The sequence below is a fragment of the Canis lupus genome, chromosome 14, assembly GCF_011100685.1.
Source record: "Canis lupus familiaris isolate Mischka breed German Shepherd chromosome 14, alternate assembly UU_Cfam_GSD_1.0, whole genome shotgun sequence".
NCBI classification, from domain to species: domain Eukaryota; kingdom Metazoa; phylum Chordata; class Mammalia; order Carnivora; family Canidae; genus Canis; species Canis lupus.
The window spans coordinates 7,023,519-7,037,124 of NC_049235.1; the positions used below are offsets into that span (position 1 = coordinate 7,023,519).

General features: G+C 38.6%; 1 protein-coding gene across 7 annotated transcripts in view; it reads right to left on the reverse strand.

The window, feature by feature from the left end:
• NRF1 (nuclear respiratory factor 1) overlaps window positions 1-13,606 on the reverse strand; it is a 135,937-nt gene that overhangs the window by 83,480 nt on the left and 38,851 nt on the right. For 4 of the 7 annotated variants that reach the window (XM_038556541.1, XM_038556543.1, XM_038556537.1 and 1 more), the window contains one exon: window positions 1,326-1,554. In XM_038556541.1, coding sequence (XP_038412469.1) covers window positions 1,326-1,548 — 223 coding nt within the window. In that variant the 5' untranslated portion in view covers window positions 1,549-1,554. Of the gene's footprint in view, window positions 1-1,325; window positions 1,558-1,667; window positions 1,716-13,606 lie in introns of those variants that run through there. The other 3 variants (XM_038556538.1, XM_038556539.1, XM_038556540.1) reach the window with 2 other exon arrangements.

The following is a 13,606-nucleotide window of genomic DNA, read 5'->3' on the forward strand; positions in this document are numbered from 1 at the left end:
CTAAGACGTTTCAGAATTGATGAACGACATCATCCACAGATTCAAGATGTTCAAAGAATCCTAAATAGAATAAATAAGAAGTCCAAAGCCAAATATATCACAAAAACCGAAGACAGAAAAATAAACAAAAAAACTAAAGACAGAGAAAATCTTTTTTTTTTTTTTTTTTAAGATTTTTTTTTATTTATCTATTCATGAGAGACACAGAGAGAGAGAGGCAGATTCCATGCAGGGAGCCGAATGCGGGACTCGATCCTGGGACTCCAAGACCACGCCCTGGGCCAAAGGCAGGCACTGAACCGCTGAGCCATCCAGGGATCCCCCAAGACAGAGAAAATCTTAAGAAGAGTTGGAGGAGGGACCTATGTGGGAGATAACCTGCAAAGGAGCACCTGTTAAAATGAAATAGCTGCATTCCAAAAGCAAGGATGGAAACCAGAGGACAGCAGAAATAGTATCTTCAATACGAGGGGAAAAAAATAAGTGTCGACCTAAAATTCTATACCTGATGAGAACATTCTTTGAGACTGAAGGTTAAATAAAAAACATTCTCCAACAAAAACTGAGACTTCCATGCTGAAGAAAATACTAAATGTTATCTTTAGATAAAAGAAAAACTCTCAGAAGTCAAGTTGGATATAAAGGAAAAAATGAACACTATGTATGAAACAAAAATAATGTCTTGTATAGCTTAAAATATACAAAGAATTAATACACAGAATAATAGCATATAGGTCAGGAGGGGCGGTAATAAAATTCAAGGGTTTGAAGAGACTTGCACTGTCCCTAAAAAGGACAGAAGTATCAACTACAGAAGACTTCTAAATAAGTTAAGGATGCACTATAGTTTCTAGGGGTACCAATAATAATAAAAGTGTGTATAATTTTCAAACTAACAAGAAAAAAAATTTAAACTTTTCGGTCCCTCCAAAACACAAAGGAAAAGTAAACACAAAGTGGGATGAAGAGAAAATATATAGCAAGCATGATAAATTTAAACCTAAACATACCAATGGTTATGTTTAATGTAAATGGACTAAATGCTTTAGTTAAAAGTCAAAAGGTTGTTGGAATGGATGAAAACACAAAACCAAAGTCTAATCATTAATAGTATGTGATTAATTAGTATGTGTCACATTAATAGTATGTGACATCTTAAGTCTCAGTAGAATACAAGCATAAGCTGTAGATGAAAGGCTTTAAAAACTGTGAAAATGTGATATGAAGATATACATGACAATGCCTACATCCGAGGCCCTTTCAGATATGCACAATACCAAAAATTAAGCAAAAAACCGAAGAGCTTCTGTTCCAAACAACATTACCTGCAGCAGCTAGATGGGCTGTTACCTCATCAGCCGCTGTGGAGTTGAGTATGTCTGAATCATCATAAGATGTGTCCTCAGGAGAAGAAGGTGAGTCTTCATCAGCACTCAGCATACTGTGCTCAGTATAGGTGGCCACATGGACCTGCTGTACTTGTTGGGCAACTGCATGGGCTTCTATGGTAGCCATGTGTTCAGTTTGGGTCACTCCGTGTTCCTCCATGAAGATCTACTGTCAGAAGAAATGGCAAAGAACAGAATTCAATGTGTAATGTAACACAATGCTTAAACTAAGCAATATTTTCCGCAAGAGCTGAGGAAGCCTGCAATTTTACTACATACCTCACCACACCAAGTCATAGGAAATGGAAAGCACCATTCAAACATCACCTAGAAATGGTAGAACATTTTCCTTATGTAAAATCATTTTGGTAGAAATTCACTGTGCTAATTTTATATGTCAGGCCACATAAGAGTAAATACTCTTGATATTACATGTAACAATAAAAAGATATTTTAAAGATCCCAGTGACTTGCATTTGCCATTATAGAAATAAAAAAATTAGTAAGTAAAAGAAATACTTAACATTTTCTTTGTACTTCACAGACAAATGGAAGTTAAGCTTTATTTTTTCCAAAACTACAATCACTTAAATTGGTTTTTCTGCATATAAAACTGTGCTTCTTGTAAATCCTGATATGATGCAGTAACTTGTAAAGTGGTAAGATAAAAGTCTCCTCTTCTACTGCACTTATAATCTATTCCCTCATCCCCCTCAATCTACGGAAATGTGTTAACCTTACAAGAATTTTTTGAAGCATACATACATAGATATGATTTTAAATAAAAACAAGTTCATATGTGGAGCACATGGGTGGTTCAGTTGATTAAGCATCTGCCTTTGGCCCTGGTCATGATCTCAGGGTCCTGGGACTGAGTCCCACGTGTTGGACAACCTGCTCGGTGGGGAGTCTGCTTCTCTCTCTCCCTCTGTCCCTCCCCTCTGCTCATGCTCTCGCTCTCAAATAAACAAAATCTTCATTTAAAAAAAGGTTCATATTACACATACTCTTTTATAATTTGTTTTCATATTACAATCTATCTAAACATTTTGATGCGTCAAAACATACAGACCTTTCTAAACAGCTGCAGTATACTTCATTGTATGGATGTGCCATAATTACGCAACCAATCACCTACTGATACGTGCCAAGGCTGCTTCCCACATTTTGCTTTTATAAACATCAGTGTGGTGAATATTTTTGTTTATAAAATTTTGCATAGTGGTCCTTGATAAACTGAAAAGAATACCCTATGATCCAATAATTAATTATCTTCCAGCAATTATACCTAGAAGAACTGAAAGCAGGGTCTCAAAGGGCTATTTATACACCCATGTTCATAGCAGAATCATTTAAAATAGCCAGAAATGTAGAAGTATCACAACTAACCACTGATGGATAAATGGGTACATAAAATATGTAGATATATATACAAAAGAATAGTATTCAGCCTCTAAAAAGAAGGAATACAGGGGTATCTGGGTGGCTCAGTCAGTTAAGTTTCTGCCTTCAACTCAGGTCATGATCCTGGGATCAAGCCCCACATCGACTCCCTGCTCAGCTTTTGCCTCTCCCTCTGCCACTTCCCCTGCTTATGCTCTCTCTCAAATAAATAAAATCTTAAAAAAAAAAAAAATAAGAAGACAAGAACTTCCCTTACCGATTTTCAAATTGGGGTACCCAGGTGGCTCAGTCAGTTAAGTAACCAACTCTTGGGTTTTGGTTCAGGTTGTGATCTCAGAGTTGAGCATTGTGGCAGGCTCTGTGCTCAATGAGGAATCTGTGTGAGATTCTCTCCCTCTGCCTCTCCTCTACATGCTCATTCTCTCAAAGAGAGAGTAAAAATATATATTTTTTTATATATATAAAAAATCTACAGCTAGTATCATATTTAATGCCAAGAAGCTAAAAGCTTTCTCACTAAAATTAGGAATAAGGTAAGGATATTCCCTCTCACCACTCCTTTTCAACACTGTACTGGAAGTCCTATAGATAGTCCAGTAAGGGAAGAAAAAGAAATAAAAGGTATACTGATTGGGAAGGGAAGAAAACCCTGTGTTTATTCAAGAGGACATAATTGTCTACACAAGAAATCAAAAAAAACCCCAAAAAATTGGGCAGCCTGGGTGGCTCAGCGGTTTAGCGCCGCCTTCACCCCAGGGCCTGATCCTGGAGACCCGGGATTCAATCCCACGTTGGGCTCCCAGCATGGATCCTGCTTCTCCCTCTGCCTGTGTCTCTGCCTCTCTCTCTCTCTCTCCCCGTGTGTCTCATGAATAAATAAATAAATCTTTAAATTTTTTTAAAATTTATTTATGATAGGCACACAGTGAGAGAGAGAGGCAGAGACACAGGCAGAGGGAGAAGCAGGCTCCATGCACCGGGAGCCCGACATGGGATTCGATCCCGGGTCTCCATGATCGCGCCCTGGGCCAAAGGCAGGTGCCAAACCGCTGCGCCACCCAGGGATCCCTAAATAAATAAATCAAAAAAAAAAAAGAAAAAAGATACTCTCTATGAAGATAATGAGAAGACAAGGCACAGATTGGGAGAAAATATTTGTAAAAAGTCAGCTGATAAAGCTGTTTTCCACAATATGCAATAGAATATGAACAACCTGATTTAAAAATGGCAAACAACCTGAAAAAACACCTCACCAAAAAGTTATAGATACGGCATATAAGCATGTGAAAAGATGTTCAATCATGTCGTTACCGGATTGCAAATTAAAACAAGATAATACTACACATCTATGAGAATGGCTAAAATCCAAAACACCACCACCACAAAATGCTGGTGAGGATGTGAAGCAACAGGAATTCTCATTTATTAATGGTAGGAATGCAAAACAGTACAGCCACTTTGGAAGACGTTTGGCAATTTATTACAAAACTAAACACACTCTTATCACACAACCCAGCAATTGTGCTTCTTGGTATTTACCAAAGAAGTTAAAAACTTTTATCTACTACAAAATCTTTACAGAAATATTTACAGCCTATTCATAACTGCTAAAACTTGAAGTGACCAAAGTATCCTTTAATAGGTGAATGGATAAACTATGGAACATCCAAAAAATGGAACACTATTTAGCACTACAAAGAAATGAGCTAGCGAGCTATTAAAAGGCATGGATGAATCTTAAATGAATAGCTAAATAAAAGAAGCCTGAAAAGGCTACATATTTTATGACTGCAACTATATGAAGTTCTGGACTTCATCAAGATAAGAAGCTTTTTGCACAGCAAAGGATACAGTCAACAAAACTAAAAGACAATCTACAGAATGGGAGAAGATATTTGCAAATGATGTATCAGATAAAGGGCTAGTTTCCAAGATCTATAAAGAACTTGGAACTCAACTCAACACCAAAGAAACAAACAATCCAATCATGAAATGGGCAAAAGACATGAACAGCAATCTCACAGAGGAAGACATAGACATGGCCAACAAGCACATGAGAAAATGCTCTGCATCACTTGCCATCAGGGAAATACAAATCAAAACCACAATGAGATACCACCTCACACCAGTGAGAATGGGGAAAATTAACAAGGCAGGAAACAACAAATGTTGGAGAGGATGTGGAGAAAGGGGAACCCTCTTGCACTGTTGGTGGGAATGGGAACTGGTGCAGCCACTCTGGAAAACTGTGTGGAGGTTCCTCAAAGAGTTAAAAATAGACCTGTCCTACGACACAGCAATTGCATTGCTGGGGATTTACCCCAAAGATACAGATGAAATGAAACGCCGGGACACCTGCACCCCGATGTTTCTAGCAGCAATGTCCACAATAGCCAAACTGTGGAAGGAGCCTCGGTGTCCATTGAAAGATGAATGGATAAAGAAGATGTGGTCTATGTATACAATGGAATATTACTCAGCCATTAGAAATGACAAATACCCACCATTTGTTTCAACGTGGTGAATTATGGGTATTACGGGTATTATGCTGAGTGAAATAAGTCAATCGGAGAAGGACAAACATTATATGGTCTCATTTATTTGGGGAATATAAATAATAGTGAAAGGGAATAGAAGGGAAGGGAGAAGAAATGGGTAGGAAATATCAGAAAGGGAGACAGAACATAAAGACTCCTAACTCTGGGAAACGAACTAGGGGTGGTGGAAGGGGAGGAGGGCGGGGGGCGGGGGTGAATGGGTGACGGGCACTGAGGGGGGCACTTGACGGGATGAGCACTGGGTGTTGTTCTGTATGTTGGAAAATTGAACACCAATAAAAAATAAATTTATTATTAAAAAAAAAGTTCTGGCAAAGGCAAAACTATGCAGATAGAAAAGAATTAGTGGTTGCCAGGGATTAGGGGGAACACAAATTTTGCAGGGCAGTGAACTACTGTGTATGATACTATAATAGTAGAAAATATGTCATTTAATATTTGTCCAAACCCATAGAATGTACAACACAAAGAGTCAACCATATGTGAATTATAGGATGATAATGATATGTCAATATAGACCCAACCATTGTAACAAATGTACCACTCTAACACGTCGGATGCTGATACTCAGGAAGGCCATGCCAGTGTGGGGACAGGGAGGGTATATGGGAAAATTATACCTTCCCCTCAATTTGTCAATTATACCTCAAAGAAAATTAAAAAAAAAAAAAAAGACAAAAAAGAAATTTTGACACATGGTATGGCATGGATGAACATTGAGGATACTCTGGCTAAGGGAAATAAGTCAGTCAAAAAGGACAAATACTATGTAATTCCACTTATATGAGGTCTCTAAAGTAGTCAATTTCGTAGAGACAGACAGTACAAGGTTGGCTGCAAAGAGCTGAGAGGGGAAGGGAAACAGGAATTGCCTCACAGGTATAGAGCTTCAGTTTTGCAAGATAAAAAGAGTTCTGGAGATTATACAACGATATGAATGCACTTAACACTACTTAACTGTACACTTAGAAATGATTAAGGGTTGGGGCACCTGGGTGGCTTAGTCGGTTAAGCGTCTGCCTTCAGCTCCAGTCATGATTCCAGGATCTGGGATCGAGCCTCACACTGGGCTCCTTCCTCACCCAGGAGTTTGCTTCTCCCTTTTCCTCTGTCCCTCCCCCCTGTTCATGCTCTCACACACTCTCTCTCTCTAATAAATAAATCTTAAAAAAAAGAAAAAAGAAAGAAAGAAATGGTTAAGGGGTACTTTGGTGGCTCAGTTGGTTGGGAATTTGACTTTTTAAAAAAAAATAATTTATAATTTGAGAGAGAAAGAAAAAGCATGAGTGGGGAGCAGGGGGCAGAGGCAAGGGAAAGGGAAAGGTAGAAGGACAAGCAGACTCCCCACTGAGCATGGAACAACCAGCTGAGTCACCCAGGTGCCCTGGGTGTCTAACTCTTAATTTCAGCTTAGGTCATGATCTCAGGGTCTTGGAATCCAAACCCCATCAGGCCCCACGCTCACCAGGGAGTCGGCTTCTCTCCCTCTCTACTACTCCCCCTGCTCACATGCATGTTCTCTCTCTCTCTCAAATCAACCAATCAATCAACTGGGGCGCCTGGGTGGCTCAGTCAGTTAAGTGTCTGCCTTCAGCTCAGATCATGATCCCCAGGGTCCTGGGATCAAGCCCTGCAAGGAGCTCCCTGCTCAGTGGGGTGTCTGCTTCTTCCTCCCTCTCTGCCCCCCACCACTTGTGTTCTCTTTCATGTGCTCTCTCTCAAATAAATAATATGTATATTTTTCTACTATTAAAAAAATCATCCTTGACGCCAGTGTAACTATTGTGCAAAGAATAAATGACTATCATTGAGCAGAATAATAAATCTAGCCCTTATTAACTTTTTATTTTTTATTTTTATTTTTTAAAGATTTTATTTATTCATGAGAGACACAGAGAGAAAGGCAGAGACACAGGCAGAGGGAGAAGCAGGCTCCAGGCAGGGAGCCCGACGTGGGACTCGATCCCGGGGCTCAAGGATCACGCCCTGGGCTGAAGGCAGATACTCAACCACTGAGCCACCCAGGGATCCCCCACTTATTAACTTTTTAAAAACGTTGCATATTATTTGATTTAAACAAAACAGAGTACAATACTCTGAAATAATTCAGAGACAGACAAATATCATATGATTTCACTCATATGTGGAATTTAAGAAACAAAACGAATAAATGAAAAAACAAAGACAAACCAAGAAACAGATTCAACTATAGAGAACAAACAGATGGTGGTGGGGAAGTTGGGGGGGAATCCCACGAAGGGGATTATTAAGAGTCACTGAGTAATGTACAGAATTGTTGAATCACTATATTGTATATGTGAAACTAATATAACGCTATATGTTAACTATACTGAAAATAAAATTTTTAAATGTTTTGATAAATTCTTAAAGGTAAAATTTCTCAGTCAAGAGTATATTTTAAATTTTGATGCATACTGACAAGCTGAGTGTTCAACTGGTGCACTAACAATCTCTACATGTATAACTCACCCCCCCATGCCAAGTTTGGAATTCAACCAGCATGCAGCAGAATACAGCACTGCATATCTAGAGTTAACTAATAAAAAAGGGGGGGGGGGGCAGCCATATAGATATAACCCTTATGGCTCCAAATAAAAAGCACATAATTATCTATTCATGCAAAGTTCTCTCATTTTTATTCTACTGTATTGTAAAACTCTCCTTTTCCTTCTTTGCAAACTTTAAAAATCCTTGGTTTCTCTAAGTGATTGCTTTCTTTTTTTTTCCTTCCTGGATCCCTACCCCCATCCCGCCCCCAACCACCCCAAAGACGAATGCTTTAAGCCCTATCCTGTTATGCTTTTTTCTTCAGGTGACTGGTTCTGTGTAGATGACTATATTTTCACCTTTGGATGCTCTGGATTTCTGTTTTATATTCTTGTGCTATTTTCAATTTTTTTCCCTCTTTTAATTACCTCTTGTTACTGTCACACCACTGTACATATCGTAACTCATGCTTCTAACTCCAATTCTTAACTTTGGGACTATTCAGTTATCTCTAGGAGTATTCTGTATTTCAAAATTAAATTCACCTTAATTACAAAATAAAACAACCACATGATGCCCCAAATCCAAAAAGATTAGGAAATCACTCATCTATCATTTGACCGCCCCCTCTTTTCCACACTTTCTCTTCTGCTTGAGGTTATCTCCCCAGCCCTGTATCTCTGCGTGGCATAATACCTTCAAATGGATGGTTTCTTCCATCCAAACCAAGTGATGGCTTCTTCAAATGGAGCTTTGGAAGATGTACATGGTAAGATAGTATTATTTAAAAGAGGAAAAAATAAAGAAAACACAGTAAAACATTAACATTTGGGAAATGTAAGTAATTAGAGTTCTTATACTATTTTTGCAACTTTTCTAAAAGTCTAAAATTATATGAAAATAAGTTTTTCTTTTTTTTTTTTTAAAGAAAGTTATCTGGTAAAGTTTCTTCCATATTATGTTTGATATGTTTCAGAATATTCAAGGGACTATATCCTACTCTCCAGATTTGTACATATCTAAAATGCAATTTTAACAGAGTATTTAAGTTGCACAATTAAACATAATATACGAGAGTAAAACAGCATGAAATTACTGTTTTCCCATCCATTTCACTGTTCTTCTAGTGTAAGAGACAAATTACTTAGGGCATTTTAAAATTCTGGATACTTCAAAATTGTTTTTAAATGATTTGGGATTAGATAGTATCTTACTGCTTTTCAAAGGGATTTGTCGGCTATGCACTTGGTGTAATGGATTTCCATTCTTTCCTGCAGAATGCGGTTTGTGGCAGACATCAATAGGGATGTCTGTTTCACAGGCTTGTCACTTGTGCCCAGGGCCTCATCTCTTTCTACTTCTCTCCCATCCCACCCTTCAGCCTCTCTAAACCACTTTTATTCAGCACTCTGTAAAAAGCAAAGGCAAAGGTATTTCAGACTTCTTTGAGCTAGAGTGGGATACTTGTAAATGATATTTCCAATGATTTCATAAAATAACACATAAAACAGTTTTTTTAGAGCCAAATATGACTGGCATCCAGATACTGCTAGAGATTATCATAACCACCCACCCACTCATTTCTAGTAAAGCATTTTCGTTTTCATCCATGAGCAGTCAGATTCTGTGGACAACAAAACTGATAGAAACTGCTAATAACTGAAAACATATTAGATAGTAACAATTTTAAAAACAGCACAGGGCAGCCCCAGTGTGCAGCAGTTAGGTGCCGCCTGCAGCCTGGGGTGTGATCCTGGGGACCTGGGATCGAGTTCCACATCGGGCTCCCTGCATGGAGCCTGCTTCTTCCTCTGCCTGTGTCTCTGCCTCTCTCTCTGTGTCTATGAATAAATAAAAATAAAATCTTTAAAAAAAATAATAAAAACAGCACAGACTATGATCATATATCCAGGATGCCTGGGACAAATTACTTAACCTCTAAGCCTCAATTTCAACATTTGTCTTTAAGCAAAAAGAAAATGATAATACCTGTGCTCAAAGGATATGAGGATTAAATGAGATCATCCAGATAGAGTGAGAAACACAATGCCTAGCACATAAAAACTCAATATTAATGATGACGATGATGCCTGAATTCCCAGGTCTTTACGGTCCTTCTTGACTCATTACCTGACTAGTCTTGCAAGGACTGGGCCTCAATTTCTTCATCTTTAAATTAGACAACCAGCTCTAAGAATATGGTTTTCTTAATTGTGTGCAAAAGGTTTTGAGCCAGGCATCCAAAAAAGTCCTTCCTTTATTATATTAACTCCAGCAACCAAGATACTGTTCTCCTAGACGTAAAATAAGGAGACTGTAGAGCACCTACAACTCTAGTATAACTTCATGATAGTGCGCATAATGGAGAACCAGCAGATGGGCCCAACAGTGAGTGATTCCTCTGAACAGATGTGAGAAACAAGGTGAAAGCAACCTAAATGCCACATGCAAATGAAAAGGTATGCCTGGAGCCAGTGGTGTTCAGCAGATTAGTCAACACTCCAAGAAATTCATTCTTCAAAACAATAACATAGCAGTTCATAAGTTTAGTAAAGTCTCTTTCTTAGCCTGGTTCATCATGGGTGCAACATGCACTTTTATCTAAAGATTCTTCTTGGGTCGCCTGGGTGGCTCAGGGGTTGTTAAGTGTCTGCCTTTGGCCCAGGGCATGATCCTGGAGTCTCGGATCAAGTCCCGCATCTGGCTCCCTGCATGGAGTCTGCTTCTCCCTCTGCCTGTGCCTCTGCCTTCTCTCTGTGTCTCTCATGAATAAATAAATAAAATTAAAAAAAAAAAAGATTCTTCTTTATTATATAAACTACCATGGGTTGAAGAGGGGCAGTTTGGTACAAGCAGCTCCTGCTCTACCCATTCCAGGCCAGTAAGGGCGGCACTGGAAGGTAATGAAGAGGGCAGAGAAACAGATTCGCCTGCCTCCCAGCACCCTAGTAGCTGCAGTCAATAATTCCTATTGGAATTATTATTAGGAAGCTATTGGAATTTGGAGAACATGTCCAACAGAGTTCGATTTAATCTAATCCACACATAATGGATAAGATTAAGTGTATAGTATTTTAAAAATCAAAGTAGGAAGCGCAGGGCAGGAAATCTAATCAAAGTATAACTAAATGTAAAGGAAAACACTAGACTAATCAATAGCATTATCATATCAAAAGAAAAACTGCAAGAACTGCCTAAAGGAAAGTCTCAGAGCAAGACTGTCTACAGTCTAGAGCAAGGACAGGAAAACCAAGAGGCTCAAATTTATATTCCCAGACATGTCCAGAATCTAAATTTCATAACTAAGATAGAAATTTCACCTAACAGAATGGCCTTTCTCAAAAAAGCTTAAAGTTAAAAGGATTTGATTCTTTTTTTTTTTAGAGTATTTTTTTTTTAATATTTTATTTATTTATTCATGAGAGACGGGCGGGGGGGGGGGGGGGCAGTGACACAGGCAGAGGGAGAAGCAGGCTCCAAGCAGGGAGCCTGACGTGGGACTCGATCCCCGGTCTCCAGGATCACACCTTGGGCTGAAGATGGCGCTAAACCACTGAGCCACCCAGGCTGCCCAAGGATTTGATTATTAAGGGAATGCAGAGTAGTGGGTCAAAATCCCAACACAGCAGGAAGAAAAAAACTGCACAAGAAAGTCAAGGTGAAAAAAAAAAAAGTCAAGGTGAAAATAGAAGCAAGGGTAAAAACATAGCTTAATTCTGAGTAATAAATGGAGCTTAAGACAAGAAGAATCCATCTGACCTTCCTAGGAATATTCTCTTTCAAATAGTCCACTGGTGAAATTAGGAGAAAAAAAAAAAGAAAAAAAAAAATATTCCCACACCACTGGGCTCTCCAAAGGAGGGGGGCGGGGAATGAAGCCAAAGTCAGGTAGGCAGTTTATTGTTTTCCATTTTCAGACTCCAACTACAGGTAAAAATACAGAAAATTAAATATAGTACAAAATAGAATGTTAAAAGTTACGAACCGCGGCAATGTAAAAGTAGATATCAGTAGATAAAGCGGAGAGAAATGAGGTGGGAGAGGGATGGGGAAATGTAGGAATGGCTAGGATCATGACATCCTATCTTCAGGCAGTCAGGGGTTCAGGAGATGCTATCAAGAGCTGATGGAAGAACTCAGTATGACAATGTAACCATCAAAAATAGAGGGGAACAAAGAAAATACTGTGAGGTAATCCTTACACAGAGGAAGTACAAAATGTCCACATTTGATAAGTTATTATTCAGAGTCATGGAGGAAATATTGTGTGATAATACCATAAACAAAATAGTTAAACTATAAACAAAGACAGTTGTCTCTGAAAAGTAGGACTAGGGGCAGGGAAGTGTGTGGCAAAGGCCATTGATTTTTTATTACAAATCCTTCTACTTGATTTTTACTCATGAGCATGTACTTTGATTTCGACCAAAATAGACTTTAAAAACAAATAACTGGGTGACGGGCACTGAGGGGGCACTTGATGGGATGAGCACTGGGTGTTATTCTATATGTTGGCAAATTAAACACCAATAAAAAATAAATGTATAAGAAAATAAAAATTCTAACTGAATACCCTACAATAAATAAATAAATAAATAAATACAAATAACTACAATGTTGCCTTTCAAATTGAGTCTTTGAAATATTTAAGTAACATACAAAGCAAACTGTCACTAGAAAAGTCAAATGCCTATTTTATGCTAAGAATCAAGAGAACAGCACATTCAAGTGTAGAAATCATCTTGCCTTGTATAAAACTAACTCCTCATTTGGAGTATCTGAAAGTAATAAAACTTTGTATGACTGCAATATTTTTCATTCTGATATGCTGATAAAATTTGTAAATATTCATTAATATTAATAACAGCCCAAGAATCCAGTTAATAATAGTGCTTTTATATAATACATGAGAAAAACAAGCTTTACCACACAATGTCACAATGACTTAAGGATGAGTATCCACGGTACTGTGAAAACAATTGTAAGCTCACTGAAGGCAAGGCTTGGGTCCATCAAGTCTTTATGAATAGTAGCTATCATAATTTGCTCTTTAATAAATGTTTGGGGGTAACTGGTTGCATATTTTAATTACTACAGCCAAACCCCAGGCATCACAGTTTCTGTAATTTCCCTATCAGGTTATCCTGGCCATTCATCTCTTGTCCCTCATTTCCAAGCCTTCTAGAATATACTTGCTCTGAAGTGCTCTTGACCCAGCTCTGGGCTGGATCAGCCAACCTTTACCAGACTTGCCTGCCCCCTGTTAGGTTTTACTAAGTGGAAAATTGGGAAGAGAGGGTGAGAAGGGGTTTCCTTGCTGTTCTCCTTCCTATCAGAGTTGCTTCAGCAAAGAGCATAGCCCCTTTTCCCAACTCCAGCTGTGCCTCTTCTTCCCTAGTTGTTGCACCAGCTGCCTGGCATCCCACTCAGAGATACAGACACCAACTGTGTGGGGGCCCCCTCTGAGCTCCTAGAGTCTTCTCAGCCCTAGGGGTGGTGGCTGCTTCCCATAATTATTAATATCTGCATTACCTCAGTGTCTACTTCTTGCCCCTTCAGTCTTCCAACACCTGTGTAACCCAACCCCAGAATTAAATCCTCTGAAATATCTCCTATGGTTTACTAGGCCTTCACTGATAATAAAGGGAAGAAAATATGTACCCTCAATAGAAATAACTCATAAGGTGCTGGTAAGCAGCAAAACTTTATACTGACTTACACAAGTTGATGTAATAAAATGTACTGATA